Source organism: Sylvia atricapilla, chromosome 26 (assembly GCF_009819655.1).
Source record: "Sylvia atricapilla isolate bSylAtr1 chromosome 26, bSylAtr1.pri, whole genome shotgun sequence".
NCBI classification, from domain to species: Eukaryota; Metazoa; Chordata; class Aves; order Passeriformes; family Sylviidae; genus Sylvia; species Sylvia atricapilla.
In genome coordinates this window covers 3,271,730-3,289,729 of record NC_089165.1, presented here as the reverse complement: position 1 = coordinate 3,289,729, position 18,000 = coordinate 3,271,730, and the positions used below count along the sequence as shown (strand labels likewise).

Sequence of the window (18,000 nt, the reverse complement as noted above, 5' to 3'; positions counted from 1 at the left end):
TCGTTTTTCCTTGGAATTTGGGAGTGTAAGCTGGACAGCAGCCCCTGGCACTGGAGCACGACCTCAGAGTGAGAGCTGGGTCAGTCTCCATGTTCATCACCAGGAGCTTGTTTTGCAGCACAAAGATTTGGCAGGTGCAGGTTGGATTTTGGGGTGTCCAGCAAGTGCTGGTGCCATTCTCCTGGGGTCAGGAGTTCCCTCAGCATCCTCCAGGACTGAGGCATGGCAGGAATGGTGCCAGCTCTAGAGTGGTCTCTTGGTGCCTCTTTTTCCCCCCTGTTCTTAATGCTTGGATGTGTTTTGCACTTGCACTACAGCCCCCCACAGACCAAGGCCCAGAGTGTTCCAGCTTTCTTGCCAGGCAGTTTTCCTTCATTTTGCCACTGGGGTGTGATCTGTTGTGCAGTTTTCCTAGGGAATTGGTGCTGCTTTAGAGGAAGCCTCTGCTCTGCAGGATCCACCAGTGAGATCTGGTGCTGTGAGACACGAGCTAATGCAGAGCAGCCATGGAGGGATACTGGTATTGATTTTACCCTTCCTAAGTTCCTTTGGATATGTAAGTAAAGCTGTATGTTTGCTATGGCTCTTACGGGAAGCACTGCTGCTGATTTCCTCTCAAAAGCTGTTGCAAGTAGGGGAAAGAAAAAAAAAAAAAAAAGAAAAGCAGCAAAACCCCTGAAGTCTGGTGTGAGGAAGAGTCTCAGGGTGTTATAGACACCAGAGCGCTTGGTGACATTGACCCTGAGATCAGCAAATCTCAGCTCTACTTGGGTACAACTGAATAGGAGCTGAAGGGAATCTTTGCAAAATAGAAAAGGAAGATCTTCTCCCTACGAACAAAACCACCCCAAAACCCAAACAATCCCTTTGAGAGCTCTACACAGCATCCCATAGGTGAGATGTGAATATTGAACTCTGCTTTTCACACAGAAGGTCCTTGGCACATGAGGGCTTTGCCTGTGACTCCACCATGGGATTGGTGTCCGGGCTCAGGGGTTGTGGCTGGGGGGTCCTGGCTGGTCCCTATGGGCTCTGCAGCCCCCACAGGAGCCCTGCCCAAAAGACACTGCTGGCACAGCTGTGGCACCAACAGGAAGGCAGAAAGAGTCACTTTAATTTCACTTTCCGTTGCAAATGCCGCAGTAATTTTGTCCACCGCAAGGTCACTTTTATTTTTGAAGGCTCTCTGAGTCAGAAATGGCTTTTCAAAAATATTCCTTGTAGCAAATAATGTCTCCTGAATGATCAGAGGTGGCTCTTTTAAATTACAGCTTTGGTCTGTGCTCTGTAGGTGGTGTGTGTGGCTGGATTGCACCATCCAAAGGTTTTGGCCACTTTGATTTACTCAGCTTCTGGGGAGGGTCAGGGAAGGAAGGAAGGAGCTAAGAAAGCTTTGGTGGAAGTAAAGACATCACAGATGCTTTTGTCTTCTGGTTGTATAGGTTGCTTGCACCATCTATTTTTTATTTTAATCCATTAAATCCAGTTGGAAATTGGTTTCCTGTGGGATTATGGAGAATTTAGGAGAAAATTAATCAGTTTTGGAGGTTTTGACTGGGAAGCTGCACTGGGGGCAGAGTGTTACTGTGGGGTTAATCCTGCCAGGACAATGCTCCTGCATTGGATCTCCTTTTGCTGGCAAAAGCAGAAGTGCCAGAAGCTGATAAATTCAGGAATTTGTGGCATTAATACTATTAATTTCAAACAAGTGACAAGGTATTGTTGGGTTTGACTGGTGTGGGAAAGGTCTTGGTGCACAGAAACATCTGCCTTGGAACTGGGGAGACCCCAGTGTGCCACTGGGGGTGGGAGACAAGGGTTCACTGCTGGCTCAGCAGTATCCCACCTCCAGAGCATATTTTCAGGCAAACAGACTATTTGGGGGAGTTGCTTACCATGAGTTTACACGAGTGCAGAGTCTTCTTGTACGTTAGCTAAGCAAATTCCTCAGGCTGAGTCCAGCTGTGTGCAGTGACCCCAGTGATCTTAGGGAGCTGCGGGGCTCCTGCGGTGTGAAAGGCAGGAGAGGTGTGTTCCAGTCCCAACCTGGGTGAATTCCAGGTGTGGTGGTAATGGAGAGCTCTATTTCCCATAAAACCCTCTCTTTTCTGAAGAGGCAGCACCATTTCACAGGCTGGTGGCTGTTTGCTCATCTCTCAGCTATGTTTAAGCTTACAAGTGTTTTTTTTTTTTTTTTTTTTTTTTTTTTTTTTTTTTTTTTTTTTTTTTTTTGTTTCCCCACCTCCCCTTTCACAAAACCTAAACGTGCCTTTCTTTCCCAGCCCAGGACATGGTGCAGGGTGAAGAGCACAGATAAAGACGCTCCCACCACTCACTCCACAGCCTGTCCCACCCTCCTGAGGACTCCATGAGGCAGGACACGGGCTGATGCCCTCAGCTCACCCCACCATGGATGGGGGGAACAGCTTCCCACAGCACCAGCAGCCGGGAGATGCCATCCACGGCATCCCCGGCCTCCACTCCCAGCTCGCCGTGCCGGACATGGAGGTGAGGCCCTGCAGATCCTGGGGAGGGAGAGGCTGTGCCCAGGAGGGGTCTGGGCAGAGCAGTTTGGCCTGGTAGATCCTGGGAGTCCTGGTCTGTGTTTACAGCAGCGATTTCCAGACTTCCCAGGCAGCTGTACAGGATCGATCAGTAGGGTTGAGGTTGATGTAAGGAGGGAAAAACAGGGCTGTGATTAAAACAAAGTCTCTCTGAAAGCTGCTGGGTGCCAGCTCTTTAAGGAAGGACTGAAGAGACAGAGAGAATCTGCCCAGGATTGCAGACCTTGTTCCTACCCCAGCACATCTCTACCAGACGTGTGAATTTGTGCCCGGGTCCAGCTGCCCTTGTTTCCAGAGCAGCAGAGATAAATAAGTTGTATTTGTCCTGATAGAGCTGCTAAAACCAGACCAGGTCTCTGATGCATTTGTCCAACAGGGCAAAAAGCAAACCCTGTCCCAAAATAGCAGATGTGTTCCTGGAGTTTTCTCTTTCTGTTTCAAACTCTGGAATGTGTCACATGCATGGACACAGAGGTTCAAGTGAGTCCCAAGTTCCTGTTGCTTCAAGTACAAGGTTTCATTGCTTTGGGCACACACAAAAAAAGATTAAAGGCTGCTGTGGAGCTGAGTAAGGAGATACTGTGTTCTCTCCTTGATTTTATTGGTATGAGCTGAGCTAAGAGCTTCCCGTTAATTGGAGGCTGTTCAGGGAAGTGGGAAGACAAAAGGCACAGAAGGACGTTTTTGGATGTGACCTCTGTCAGCCAATTTTAAGTTACTGGGTTGGTGCTGACATCCCACAGAGAATGAATCATAGAATCATGGAATGACTGAGGAAAAGACCTTCAAGGTCATCAAGTTCAATCTGTGAGTGATCCCTACCTTGTCACCACACCACAGCATTGAGTGCCACATCCAGTCCTTCCCTGGACACCTCCAGGGACGGTGACTCCACCACCTCCCTGGGCAGCCCCTGCCAATGCCTGACCACTCATTCCACAAAGAAATTCCTCCTGATGTCCAGCCTGAGCATTACTTGGCACAGCTAGATGCCATTTCCTCTTGTCCCTTCAGAGTGTCCTGTCAAAGGGCTGGGGAAGGGAAGTGACCCTGCTGACCATCTGGGGACACTTGTAGGGGAGTAGGTTCCAAAGCTGAAACTGGAGTCCTGCTGGAGGGATGAGGAGCCACCTCTGCCTCTGGGAAGCACTGAGGGAGGGAAGGCATGGTGCTGCCCTCGGATCTGCAGCCCCAGGTAACAGTTCCAACCCTCTGCTGCTCTAACTGTTGTGCTTTCTGCTTGCAGAATTCCGTGCTGGCCGCCGACTGGAGTAGCTGCTACTCAATGTCTTTCCCAACCTCGTCTTTCCCAAGTGAAAACCAGTGAGTGCTGTTCTTCTTTGTCTAATCCCCTCTGCTCTTGCACACCTCGTGATTCAACTGTTTCTTTACTGATTTCCATGTTTACTTTATTTCATGATCTGATGGGGAAATAATTGCATCACTCACTGATCTTGTGGCATTTCAGACACTGCTGCAGCTTGGAAACAGCAGCAAACAGCTTTTTGTTTTTAAAAATAAGGAAAAATCCTTTGTTTTCTGGTAAACCTTTGTGCTGCAGTAAGGGAGGAGCAGCCTTGGTTTAGGCTGGATTTGTAACACTAATGGAATTCTTGACAGATCTGACTGAGCAAACACACTGGGCAGTCTCTAGCTTTGCACAGATGTGGAGGAAGGTGTTACCTGTACCAGGTGTCAGGTTTTGGGTGAAGTTAAAATCATTTTCCATGTCACTGCAAGTGACTGACACTAACAGCCATGTCATGTCTGTACTGAAAAATATTGTTTCCATTTGCCTTCTTCACAATGAACCTTCATCCTGAATCACAAGGTGGGATATGACGAATGTTTGGACAACATAAAGTGGCTTGTGCCATCACTGAGTGACTTGGGTGGGGACTCTGGTGGGGCTGGGGGTTTGGAGGCTGATCCATGGCTTCTTTGGTCTCTGTGAATCCAGGGAGTGGCACGGATACACAGGATGTGTTCTTTATCTAGGTCAGAGGTGGGAGGAAGGAGAATTGAAAGAAGCAGAATTTGACATCCTGAGCTAACAACTGTGATCCAGGTGCCTGGAATTAAACTGGGCATTTAATGTAACCTCCCTCCTTAAGGGATTTTGGCATCTTCATGGAAGAATCCTTCCCTGTGGGGGTGTGAGTTCCAGGCAAGTGGGGGCAGTGAGGATCAGCCCCTCTGTCAGGGGAATGAGGGGACTCATGTCCCTGTGTTGGTTCTGCTGCCCTGGTGGCCCCAGTCCCCTCTGGCCATAGCAGGAGCTGCCCAGCAGCACGGGCTGGATGGACAGGGCAGTTCCCCATGAGAGGGTACCAGAAGCTGCCCCACAGGTGCTGAGGGAGCTGGGCTGTGCCAGCTCCTCCCCACAGGAGAACAGGAGACTTCTCAGATCCATTCCAGCCCTTTGCTCTCGGCCAGCCTGGCTGATTGGAAGGGGCTGTGCTTTTTGAGCAGGATTCCTGTAAATTACACGTTGTGAATCCTCCGGAGAGCTATAACAGAATTTCTGTTTTGCTGCATTGAACCACAAGATTAGATTGTGTTTATCTATTGTGTTGGGGTCTTTTTTTTTTTTTTTTTTTTTTTTCTTTTTTCTCTCTTGACCATTTGTTCTGGTTTTGCCCCTCACTTTCTTCCTGTTCGGTGCCGCTCGTATCAGCGCTGCCGGGAACAGCCCGATCCTGCAAGGACATGCCTGTGTCTGACACAAACCTGGACTTGCTGCCTTTGCTTGAGTTACTTCTGGAAATGAGGCCCATTGTAGTAATGATTTGCTAGGGAATGATTTAGCCAAGGCTGCATCTTTAGCTTCCTGTTCTTCATACCCCAGGAGCTGTAAAAATCACCTTTCAGGTGAGATTTTCTGTATCTGCATTTCACATTAAAAAAAAAAAAAAAAGTCTGTGCTTTTTGTATTTGAAAATGGCACTGATTCTGTTTTAGGTGGATTTAGAGTTAGGGGGTTACAGGTAGGAATCCTGGAAAGAATGGGAACATTGAAGAGTGGGGTTTTAAAGGCAGTTGTAATTTTACCCCATGCTGTAACACGGAAAAATGCAGCTGGCATTAGAGGTGGTGCACGTTTTTCTTCAGAATCCTTGCAGAGAAATCTCATTTGCAAGTGGCTGTGTTTGGACAGGGCTTATTCTCATAGCAACACCTTTATCCTGAAGCAGGTTTTTCCTGTTTCCTTTCAGGAGTTCACTTTCATGCTAGGGAATTTCTTTAGAAGACCCCCAAATGTGGCCTCTTGGGTTTAAATTTTCTTAACCTGACAAATGTCAACAGTGTATTAAACCTCCCTGAAAGAACCAGGGAGGTTCAGGACTCTGAAGAGCAGCAGGTCATCTCTTTTCTGAGGAAATTATCCCTGCAGAGCTCAGCTTCCCTTGCTGCTGGACGTTCTGCACATTCCTGGCTGGAGGCATCTGGGGCAGCCCAATTGTGCTGTTGGATGAGGTGTCACACAGCTGCAGCAAAGCTTTGTCCCCAGTTTCCAAAACACACGACCCCTTTTCTTGCTGTTTTTATGCCTTTGGTGTCTGATGAGGAAGGAGAATGCCGAGCTGATGCTGAGGCAGCCCGTGGCCTCTCAGCTCTCCCTGATCTTCCACTGGCTTGAGATGTGAAGTTTGTGTCTCTGAGTGGAGGACAGAGGATGGAGCCTGGCCAAAACGCACATGGGAGGTCTCAGAGAAGTGGCACTGTGGGTCCACAAGGGCTTTGGATGCACTGGGTCACAGATGAGCAGCTGGAATGCAGCGGGATTGCAACGGACCATTCCTTTTTGGACAGCTGGTGTGATTAAAGCAGCATAAATTCGCTTTCTGGAATGGTTTTTGGTTGTCCAGTGAAACCCCCTCAGCCTCTGAGAGAAGCTGCTGACCCACAGTAGCAGTTTGCCAGGAGCTGAGCCCTGGAGAGGCTGAGCAGGTGGGGACAGGGCAGTTTGCTGCAGGCTGTGTTCACACCTTGGCTGTGACAGGTCACTGACCTCATTCTTCCACTTAAAGCGTTTTTGTCCCAGTTTAATTCAAGGGAACTTGTCAGTGGCTCTGTGTCAACCCTGCAAATGAGGGGGAATAGCTTTGGATTCTGACTCAAGGGAAGGTAAAGCCCAGCTCCAAAGGTACTGAAAGGATTTGGGGGTTTTCCAGGGAGGATCTCAGAGTGATCCCTGGAGCTGCTGTGGGCTCTCCCTGCAAACTGCAGGAACCTAGTGCATCTCACATGGACAGATTGGAAGACCAAGGTTAAGGGTAACAAAATACCAACCAGAGCTGGTTATTCCACAGCAGGCCAGGGAGGTTGGAGCTCTCTTGATCTCCTTCTCATTACCTTGACTGACCCTTGTTCAGGCCACAAAGTGCCAGGGAAACAGGAGGGGGTGTTCACTTTTCCAGTAAAAATAGTTTTCCTATTCCTTGGTTAGTTCTTTGACGTTGGCCAAGCTGTGTCCTCATGTGAGAGACGGCGAGACCACAGCAGCCTCAACTTGAAAGCCTTTTAAACCAGTCTTTTCCTGTGTGGAAATACATTCATTCCCAGAATTTATGCCCAGATTTTAATTTCCTTGGATGGATTATGAGAAACTGGCAGGGCTGGACTGTGGGAGCTGGGATGTGCAGGTGTGTTCACACAGAGTCTCAGGTGTCTCTCAGCAGGTAAAGCCATGGCAGCACAGAAAAGAAGGCAAAAAGGAAAGGAAGAAGGAGCTGCTCGTTTTTCAGGTTATCTTTAGTGATGGGAAATGAGCAGGAAAAATGTATTTATCAGAGGAGATAACTGTGTTTGCACATAAATCCACATGTAAATGTTCACCGGGTGTGTTAACAAGCTGCTGGCCACACATGGCACTTTAATTGCTTAGTAATCCTTTGGCAGCTTGGCATTCCCAGCTCCTGGGCAGGAGTTCTGTTCAAACTCTGTTTCTCCCTCCCTCAGCGCCCTGTTCAGATTTTCAGCCGTGGGTTCTTTGGGCATCAGGGAGAAGATCCAGTTCCCCACAAAAGGAAGCCAATCCAGCCGGGGTGGATGTGCCGTGGTGGCTCCAGAACCGACGGTGTCGGTGGCAATTGCCCAAGCAGGAGCACGGCCCCTTACGGGAAGGATTACGAAGCACATTCCTTGCTCCTGCAGGACAGGGAAAGGGCTTGTGCAAACCAGGAGGTGGCGTGGAGCAGAGGCCAGCGGCTGCTCCTGGGCCAGAGGAAGGAAATTGGCTGCCCTTGTGCAGTTTTTGCCTCTGACTGCCCGGAGGAAGCAGATGCTGGGCTCAGGGAGCAGGAGGAAGCTGGCATTGCCCTGCCCGGGAGGAGCTGGCAGGAGCTTTGCTTTGTTCCCTTGTTAGCTGAACAGAGATCTTGCCTTTGAAGTCACACCAGTCACATCACTAGTTCCTCTCTCTGGGTAACAGTTCTGTCTGTGTTTCCCAGTCACCAACCCTTCCATTCTGACCTGCCTTTGGGGTCTGTGAGTGGTGAGCCCCCCGTCCAGGTGGGTTATCAGTGGTGTTTCCCCATCAGAGCTGGCTTGTGGGGCTGTTTTGGGGGTTTTGTGGCCCAAACTGGCATTCAGGTGAGATGTTTCCCTGCACCTCATGTTCTCACATGGTGTGACTGGCTGCTCCACCACACCCATCACACTGGGCTTCATTCTGCTTTGTCATCAGCGCCGAAATACTGAGTACTGCAGACCATTGTTATCTATTAAATCCTTCCTGGTTTACACAAATTGCCAAGAATTATATTCTTAATTCAGTGTTCTTACACTGCTGAGTTTGAGAAGTGGGATAGAACTGGTAGAGATATTATTTTGCCATCTCTCTTCTGGATTATATCCAATAATATCCCTCTCCTGTATTTGACATGCTGAAGTTTCAGCTTCACTGCTGCCAGAGGCTGAAGTGACCTGAGAAGTGCTGAGGACTGACAGGGAGTAACTGTTTCTCCCATTTCTTTACAGGCAATATTTTAACTCCCCTCAGGACTTTTGTACGGATTCCATCAGCATACCACATTTCCCGGATACAAACTATGCAACTATGGACCCCATTGACTTCTTTCCAAAAAATGGGGATTTTCCTCAGGTAAGAGCAGAGTTCCTGATGTCTTTGGGGAAAAACGAGCCTTTGGAGTGCTGGGGGTTATTTTTCAGTATTGTCTTACTGAGGGAAAATGAAGAGATGGGCAATAAATTTGTCCAGGAGAGGAATTGTGTGCAACTGGGATCAGTCCTCCGACACCAGGATTTTGAAAGGTGTCTGTGGTTTGATAGGAGCTTCTCTGTGGTAAAACTGCTTTTATCTTCTAATGGGGTGTTTGGCATAAACACTGGGGGTGGTCCTGGTAGCAGGAGGGTCCCAGAGTGTGAACTGAACATGCTTCAGACTCTTCAGTTATTTCCCTCCCAAAACGCTCTTGTGCTGCATGTTCTTCCTCACTGGTTACAAGTGGTGGATTCCTGAGTAGTGAATATTTAGGGATTACATCAACCCAGTGCCCAGCATTCCAAGAGTGGAGCCAGATCAGTTTTTGCAGAACTGAAGTGTGGGAGGAATGAACAGTGACCCCAAGTCGCTCAGCATCTCTGGGGACCCAGAGCTCCCTCACCTTGGGGATCTCTCTGGGTGGGAAGGGCTCTTTCCATGGGTGTTCAGGAATGCTGCACTGGCTTTTGGCAATATCTTAGGGAAAGATTAGTCAGTAAAAACTGCAATGGTTGATGTGACAGAGCTGACTTTGCAATAAAGAAGGATGGCTGTATCCTTTCTAGGAATCAGTACAGACATTGGTGCCTGCCTGTGTATGTGTTAGTTCCTCCTAGTTCTGTTTTGGTTTTTTGGCATGGCCAAAGAGAGGTTCTGACCCTTCTTAGGACTTTGATTTCTATACATTTGGATAAGCAGGTCCTGGGGATTTGTGCTTTTTGAGGTGGCCACTGGTGTGGGCCCCCCATCCAGCTCCTCATGCCTCATGTCAGGGACCCACCTGGGCAGCCACTGGGTAGATGCTAGTCAGGGTTTTCTGGCTGGATTAGACCAGATAAATAATTGAATCACAAGAGCATTGATCTCTGCCTCCTGCAGAATTAATTGTGGGAGGAACAATGCAGAAGGTGATCTCATCAACTTGTGAGACCATTTACTGGCCTGTGATGGGAAGGGGAGAGGGGTCCCCACCATAAGTCTCACCCCCAGGTCTGGTGGGGTTTGGCTGATGTGTTCAACGGGAAAAGGGCTTAATTATTTCTTTAACTTCATGTATTTTCTAGTATCTCAGTGGTCAGTCAGCTTCCTTCCCTGCTGCATCACAGAAATTGATCTCAGCCAGCTTGGAGGAGTAGAGTTTTGGAGGTTCTTTGTGAAAGGAGATGCTTTGTGTTGGCTGGGTGAGAAAGGAGCAGGAAGCTGTGAGACAAAGCAGGAGTGAATGACCTCAAATAATTCCCAGAGCAAGAAATAATTCATGTGCTGCTCTTATCCTTTGGGAGAGGAAGCCAAGGATGGGAGTGAGGTGATTTTAGGCAAATGGGCTTTTGTTTGGACTCTTTCTGTAGTGAGACTGCACCTATTGCAGTGTGCCTGGAGGTGTTCTGCTTCCAGTATGGACACAGCAAAGTGTCCTCTGAACCTAACACAGCCAAACCAGCCCCTTCACTGGGTATTGTACCACCAGGTAGTGCCATGTGCTCCCACAAGGAGCAGAGCAGCTTTATGGTGCTCTCCTGTCCTGTTCCATGGTCCCTGGAGATCCCACAGGTAACAGGGCAGTGATGTGTCACCCTGTGTGTCACCCTGTGTGTGCTGAACCTGAGGAACAGTGGATCAGGCTTTGTTAAAGCTCTGTTTTGCAAGCTGAAGATCTCTTCTGGAGGTGGTAACTCTGAGAGCTGGGCCGTGTCTGGAGCCAAGGAACAGTGCTCAGTTATTTCACCTGTGGGGCTGTCTCTGGAATAGGAATTTCAGGCTCCATTCATCCTCTAACAGCTCATTCTGTGGCATGGAGCCAGGTCAGCATTCTTGAACACTCAGCTTTGGACTTCTGAGCCCCCTGCATGGTCTCTCCTGGTGCTCACTCGGGTTAGAATGCACTAAGCACTGACATGGAAATCATGGATAAACCCCAGGAGTCTCTGAGCCACCAGCTATTGCTCATCCAGGGAAAAGCTGCAGATCTGCTCACAGGAGCCAGAGTTGGAGCCTGGCACTGGTGGAGCAGCAGGTCCTGAACTGGAGACAGTGGCATCAGTCTGGAGCCATCTGGGAGTTTCCTGAACCTTTTCCAGCCCTTTCTTCAGCACTGTTTTCCACTTTACTGATGTCTCATTGTCCCAGACACCAATTTGTTAAATATTAACATTTGGCTTGGAAAGCTGAAAAATGCCATCCAGGAGGGGTGGGAGCACCTGGGTGGTTCCATCTTTCCAGGTGGCTGTACAGGAAAGTACCTGTCTTTTCCAAACTTTCCTGCTGCCATGGTAGGAGTGGCAAGGGCTGATCCAACCATGCCAGATGGAGCAGTGGAGCCCAAGGGGCAACATGAGGAATCTGCTGCAGATGCTGGTAAGAGATTCCTGGTCCATTCTGTGGCCCTTGGGCAGGCAAAATGAATCAGGTGCTTGTGTGAGGACTTGTGTTGCCTTCACACATGGATACAGGCTGTACCTTGGCTTTGCTCCTGCAGCAGAATCCAGAATTTTGAGGAATAATGAAGAAAGATTTGAAAGATCTAAAGAGCAACTGATGAGGCAATTGTGTAGCAAACCTTTTCTGGTTTGGTGGCAGTGATTGTCCATGTGCCGTAGGGTTTGGAGAGCAGGAGTTCTGGTGCTTTTTCCTCTGGCATTGGCATTTCCTCTCCTCATCCTGCTCATGTTTTGTTTTGGGAGTCCTGGTCCTGCAGAGTGCAAAGGCTTTGCTGACCTGGGGGTGCTGACAATGGGAATTGCCATGTTTTCTAATAGCTCTGGGAGTTTCTCTGTAGCTGAACCATTCACCTTGCTGTGCAGCCATTGCATGGCCAAAACAGCCTGATGTGAACTTGAACTTGTTTCCTCCACAATATTCTTGGGTTCTGGCATGCTCCTGGGTGATTCATCCTTGCCGATCTGTTGGCATTTTTTATATAAACAAGTGGCTTGAGCAGAGGTTCAGAAAATAGTTCTGGGAGGCCACGTTGGGTCTGACAGTGTTTCTGGTCTTGGGAACTGTTGTCTTCAGCCAAAGTCTCATCCCAACCACATGGTGCCATCTCCTTATGGAAAACTCCATGGACTGCCCACGTGTCCTTACAAATCACAGTCCTGAGAGAAGCAGGGTTTGGTTTATGTTGCTTCCCTCCCTTCCTGCTGGTTATTCCTGCAGTCCCAGGTTATTCCTGCTGTTGAGTTGGGAGCTGGCACTGGTGGGCAGCAGTTCTGCAAAGACAATGTGGCCGTGGTGCTGCTGTCTTGTGACACTGATGGTGAGAGCAGTTAAGTGCCATAATAAAATATCGAATCCAGGAGGATTTAACTTATCCTCTGGCCTGTTCCTGTGAGCTAACCCCAGAGCCTTATAGAGTCAAAGCATCCTGCTCTAGGAGGGCATTCCTGCTATGTAATACCTGCTCCTCTTGGCCACCACAGATATTTTTTTCAACCTCACTGCTCTGGTCAGTTTAGAATCAGTTGAAACACAGACTCTGCCTATTTCCTCTCTGTTATCTCTGATGGCCTTTGCTGGCACTGTTCCCTTTGCCTAATTTTGTGTGACTCCTGGCTTCAGAACAGGACTTTGCTGACTTCATGTGCCCTGAGGTCCACTAGGAAATAAACCTGGGAGGGGGAGCAGCTCCAGGGGAAGGGGAGCAGTTCCAGGAGAAGGTGGAGCTGGGGACATGGTGGGTGTGCAGGGAAGTCTGCAGATGCTCCTTCTCCTCTCAGTGAAGCAGCTCTGGGTGCAAACGCTTTGGGAGGAATTATGATCCCCTTCTTAAAACGTGGGTTGTGCTTGGGCTGGAGGGAGGAGGTCAAGCCAGATGGATTTATCCTGTGGGCCAGGAGGAATTGGCTGCTCCCAGGCAGAGTCACCTTCAGTAACACTGTAAAGATGCAGTTACAGCCTTGTTTGATCTGCTGTGCTGGATGGGGGCTCCTGACCACACATGTTAATCATAAACCAGCCCTCTCCTCACCACCAGCCCCTTGCAATCTCCTGTTAATCTTCCTTGTTAAAGCAGGAGGAGAAATTAACCTGCTCTTAAAAAAAGTATTAATTTTTAGAAGTGCTGCAGCGCACAGAGCTGTGGTGATTTAGGAGAAATCAATGCAACGGTTATTAAATTATATGGAACACTTGCTTGTGGCTGAAACAAAGAGTTTCCTGGAATAAGAAACGTCCTGGAACTTCTGTTGCTGTCTTGGAGTTATGTCTACAGGGAGCACAGACATTAAAATCCATTTGCAGGCAGTTACCTGGCTCTTGGCCTTGGAAGAACAAGTGGCTTTGCGTGCTCGTGGTCTTTGTTTCTGCAGTGCAGGTTTGGGGTTTAGGCTGATGTAATAACACTTTATTACCCCTCTGGGTGAGATACCTGACACATCCTGCAGGCCTGGGGTAAGGAAAGTGAAGGCTGTGGTTTTAACAACTCACTGTGCCCTGACAGATGCTTGGGGTGCTCCAACTGAGGCACCCTGAGCTGGCTCCCAGGAGGAAGGCAGGTATAAGTCGGCTTTTGAGGTATCATTTGTTGTCAGTGGATTGCAGGATCCCCCTCAGATGCTTGTGGCCCTGGAGAAAGGGGTAAAAGAGCTTGGAGGGCTCAGATATTCCCCCCATTCCAGTCTTGGTAGTTTTCATCTGTGTTGCTGCCTCCAAGCAGCGATGTCCACACTGGGCAGGAGGGATGGAGGTCTGCCTTCTGAGGTTCTTGGCAGGCACCATTCCCTGCCTCCTCTCTTCCCAAAGCCAACAAAAGCGGGAAAAGCCGGTCTGAAACGCTCAGTGCTCTTAAAAGTGCTGGTAATAGAATCCAATAGCAGACCATGGGGACGTGGTTGAAAATAGATGCTTTAATTCAAAGCAGAGTTGATCTGAGTCAGGGGGTGCAGAAAGTTCCCCAGCACAGCGACTCCCAGGGCTTGGCTGGAAGGGGATAAATCAGATGTGAGTGCTGGAATAATCCTGTTTTCCTTGTCCCTGTCTGTCAGCACACGTGTTCTTGGGTGAATTGTGGGGAGCAGGATTGCCTCTCCCCTTGGACAGGCTGGGAACATTCCAGGTGGTGGTTCTGCAGTGGTTTATCTTCCCCGTGGTGATTACAGTGCTGTGGTCTTGCAAAATCAATGCAGCAGCCCGGGGTGTCTGCGCCGTGTTCCCACTTCCTTCGGCAGCTCAGGTCTCTCATGGCTGCATTTTGCCTCACGGACACAAGAGGAAGAGGAAATAATCCACCTGCCCTTCCAAAGGTTGCACAAATTGCAAGACCTCGATTGGCTCAGGCAGGACATAGTGGTTCAGTCAAGGTCACACAGCAAGCTGCTAATTAAGACATTACCGAAATTAATTTGGCCTCTTCACTCCACACGTGTCATTAAAGCACCTGCCCCATGGGCCAGTAGAGCCTGCTCTTAAAAATACAGCAAATACAGAGAAAAGCAGCCTTGAGAATCCTCAGCCTTTCTCCACCCCGAGCCTGCTGCCCACAGAAACCAAATTCTGTTATCACTGTAGTCTCTGTAGGACATTCTGCTGGATCTCAGGGAAGCTCTGGCTCTCAGGGAAGTTCTGCTTGCACTTCTTTTGGAGGTGAGATGGGTCCTGGGAACAGGGAGAGTCCAGCTCCTCCTGGGAGCCCCATCGGTGACTGCAGACCCTGCCATCGCTGCAGTTCTGCCAGGGAGAAGGTGTTTTTCTTTCCCGTTTGCTTATTGAAAAAAACCTCCTGGGCTAGGTGTGTTGAGGGTGGAATGTGGATCTTCGCTGTTGCTGTCTCAGTCCCTGTGGAGTCAGAGTGTTCTGCCCTTGGAAACAAGCCCTGCTGCAGGTTTTTGCCCTGTGGGTGGATTTGCAGCCTCAGTACCTGGCCAGTTTTCCTTGGAGGGGCTCATCCATCCTCCTTCCTCATCTGATGGCACAAAGCAGAACTCACTCACTCAACTCTGTCCCTGGAGGGCTTGGTCTACTCACCTCTCCTGTGCGCCTGCTGGGACTTTGTGCCTTCTTTCACTCCAAGGCTCTGTTTTTTTTTTTTTTTTTGAGAAGTGCCTGATAAAGACGGGATTTTCCAGCTGTTCCCGGCACAAGGCCCCGAGAGGAGTTTTCTCAGCAGTGACAGCCACAGCAGCAGGCACCAAAAGCTGGCTCCAGCACGGAACAGGGACGAGCTGTGCTGCCTTGAAGCCGTGGGTGCCTGGAAGGACTGGGAGCAGACTGGGAGCAGGGATAGGGAGACTCAGAGCAGTCAGGGCTCCTCTTCCTCCCCATTCCCAGCACGTGCACTGCTGGGTTTACTGGGCAAACTGGAGCTGACCCCGCGGGCAGAGCCCGGCTGCCACCAGCTCTGCCAGGGAAGAGCAAACAGGAGCCTCTTGCACCCAAAGCAAACACGACAATTCCCAGGGATTTTCCGGAGGGTGGGGGGGTTCTTTGGGTGATTCCTTTAATCTCCATTTGCACCGGAGGAGACCTTCGTTAAGTTTACATCCCTTTCAGATGTCTTTTTACTCTCTTCCCCACCAGAAATTTTGCTTATTTCTGTTATTTAGACTGTTAAAAGTTAAAAGGGCCAGCCTTGGAAAGAGGAGGCGACGGTCCCTGGGAAATAACAGCGATCCGGGGAGGAAAGGGAAGAGAATGGGCCACTCCTTTGGATTTCTAAAGGCACGATCTGGGGTGGGGCAGACACCAAAGACAAAGAGAGCACATGGCTCTTGGGGGGGACACCACCGTGAGAATACTCCTCATGAGTTTTGTCACTTCGACCATTTTATCTGAGCCCTGAAACCGGCTGGGGGACAGGAGGGCAGAACCCCCCAACCCAGAGCAGGGGCTACCACGGGGGGGACAAAATCTGGCTTTGGGTGGCCGGGAAGGAGAGCAAAGAGAGCCCTCTGGCCCTGCAGAGCCTGGCGCTGTTTACTGTGCTCTGTGGTTGGATTACACCACGTACAGTAATTCTCCTCGCACTGCCAGTAATTTCACTGACTTACCAAGCAGGCATCATTTCCTGAAAGTCAGCCCTGGACTTAGAGGAAGTAAGAGCCCTCTCGTCGTGACTAAACAGTCTATGCAAATCTCCGGGCTCAGGACAGCTCTGCCGGGCCCTGAGTCTCCATTTTCTCTCCTCTGCCTGCTGCATGTTGGCTTTTAAAGCCCCCCGATGAGTCCGGGCTGTGAATGGACCTTTCTCTACTTTCCGCTCATCACCCTCCCCCTGCTGCTGCCTCCCGAGCCGACAGCCCCCCGAATGCTGCTCTAAAATGTCCCAAATGCAATTCTGGCTGAAGTTCCCGTCTCTCTTCAAGGTAAAACCTCATATTTTTTTTTTCCCTGGGTTTTTTGTTTTTTTTTTTTCCTCCCCCTCCGTGGAGTTCCTCGTGCATTTGGACGCTCTCAGTTGTTCCCCGGGAGTTGTGCAGTGGCTGCAGAGTTTTGGGAGTGACACCTCTCCACGTTTGGTACCGGGAATAGATTTTTATTTCTTTTGTCCTGAAGATGTGATTTCTCTTTTGCTGGAACCTGCATTCCTGAACGCTGTTCTGTCAGTCAGAACCCGGTGGCTGAGTGTGGAATTTGGAGGGAAGGAGCTGTCTGGGGGTTGATCTGTGTGTTTGTGTAGGTGTGATGGCTTTGAGGGGTTTTATTTCCAAAGTTGGTGTGGGGTGCAGGACATGAGGGGAGCACCCTCCAGCCAGAGTTAAACCTTCCACACTGCCAGTTTGTTCCCTCAAATTTAGACAGACTTTGGAGTTTGGCAGCTAAAAGATTTTATAGTGATCATCTGTAGCTGCTGATTTGGTCATTCCTGAATAATAATTTGCTTAATCTGTGACTTTTGAGATGCCAAATCTCTCTTGGCTGGAAGCGTGGCTGTGGTTGTGGGTGTGTATTTGGATATGTAGAAAAGGTTTTGGGTTTTTAATAAAACCCCTCTTCACTTGGGTGCTCTGCAGCTCAGTCATCCAGAGCTGCTCTGCAGACACTGTTTCCTCAGTGTCTGGATTGTGAGAAAATAAACCATTTCTATTGATGGCTTGATGGAAAAAAAAATATTTTTAGGATGCTTGTTCTGTCTGTATTTAGACTTCACCTGTTCTTTCATTATTTTTAACACTTTGTTTTGACTGAGGGAGCTGAGCTGTTCCCAGGGGCTTGGAAAAAGATTAAATGTCTGGGCTGGGGTACCCTGATTTTTTCCTGATCTTTTCTAGGGAGATCATTGTTTGATAATCTCAATTTTGGGATAATGACAGAAGTACCAGGTACCACAGCTGCATCAGGTCGTCCTCTGCTCTGAGACCCACCTGCAGCTCTGCCTCCAACTCTGGGTCCTCAGCCCAGAAGAGGCCTGGACCTGCTGGGGCCAGTCCAGAGGATGCCACAGAGATGCTGAATTCCAGGAATAAGATTTATATAAAAAACAGTTGCAGAAAAGTATCTGAAATAAAGATTCTGCCTGTCAGGACAACTTCCATCTGGTGCAGAAGTTTGACTTCCACTGAAACAGAAGTGCTGTTACTGTAGAACCTCATGTTTCTATTGATAAAAACTTAAAAATATGATTAATCCATCTGAAACAGGAACAAAATTACATGTTTCAAACCCCAGTGCCTAAGCTGAGCCTGAGCTTTTGGTTGAGGTGATGGCCCTTCCTTTTCCCTGAGGTCAGTCACCAAGGCAGCTGCTGCTGTTTGCAGCAGAGAAACCAGTGGTGTGATTAGTCCAGGCATGGTTTGTACTGGTTGTGGTTATCCGTGGTCTTATGTTAAACAATTACCCTGGGTTTGATGAATTCACAGAGGTGGTGGTGGAAGTTCTTGGGGCAGGGAAGCTGGCAGGTGATTAACTTTAGTGCTCTTTAGTTAATGCAATTAGTTAAGACAAACGAGAGACTCTGGAAGTTTGTGACTAATGCCTTGTAATGTTGGCAGAGGATGGAATCACTGCATCACTTCCAAGAGGAGTATTGTCCTCCCTCTGCCTTGGAAGCTGGTTTCCTCTCCCCAGTTCAGCCCAGTGGTGGGGCTGGAGTGTGCCCTGGGGATGCAAGGGGCTGGGTGACATTTTCTGGAATGTCTCGGGTTGGGTCATGAGGCTTTCCCATATCCTGTTGCTATTCCAGCCCAGCCCTTGCCTATTGTTGGAACCCTGATGGCCACTCTGTGCTGCCCCACAGCCTCCCCTGCCATGACATGGGTGTGCAGATGTTTCCTCCTT

General features: G+C 49.2%; 2 protein-coding genes across 4 annotated transcripts in view; both read left to right on the top strand.

The window, feature by feature from the left end:
* Positions 1–13,110, top strand: part of THOP1 (thimet oligopeptidase 1) — a 319,814-nt gene extending 306,704 nt beyond the window's left edge. Inside the window, exon 14 of the transcript XR_010745414.1 lies at positions 13,098–13,110. The gene's annotated coding sequence lies outside the window, so the exon portion shown is untranslated. The remainder of the gene's footprint in view (positions 1–13,097) is intronic.
* The window catches only part of SBNO2 (strawberry notch homolog 2), a 46,633-nt gene that overhangs the window by 4,257 nt on the left and 24,376 nt on the right, over positions 1–18,000 (top strand). Inside the window, exons 2-4 of one of the 3 annotated variants that reach the window (XM_066336142.1) lie at positions 2,283–2,508; positions 3,811–3,887; positions 8,547–8,670. In XM_066336142.1, the coding sequence (XP_066192239.1) occupies positions 2,389–2,508; positions 3,811–3,887; positions 8,547–8,670 (321 nt within the window). In that variant the 5' untranslated portion in view covers positions 2,283–2,388. Of the gene's footprint in view, positions 1–2,282; positions 2,509–3,810; positions 3,888–8,546; positions 8,671–15,718; positions 16,089–18,000 lie in introns of those variants that run through there. The other 2 variants (XM_066336143.1, XM_066336144.1) reach the window with 2 other exon arrangements.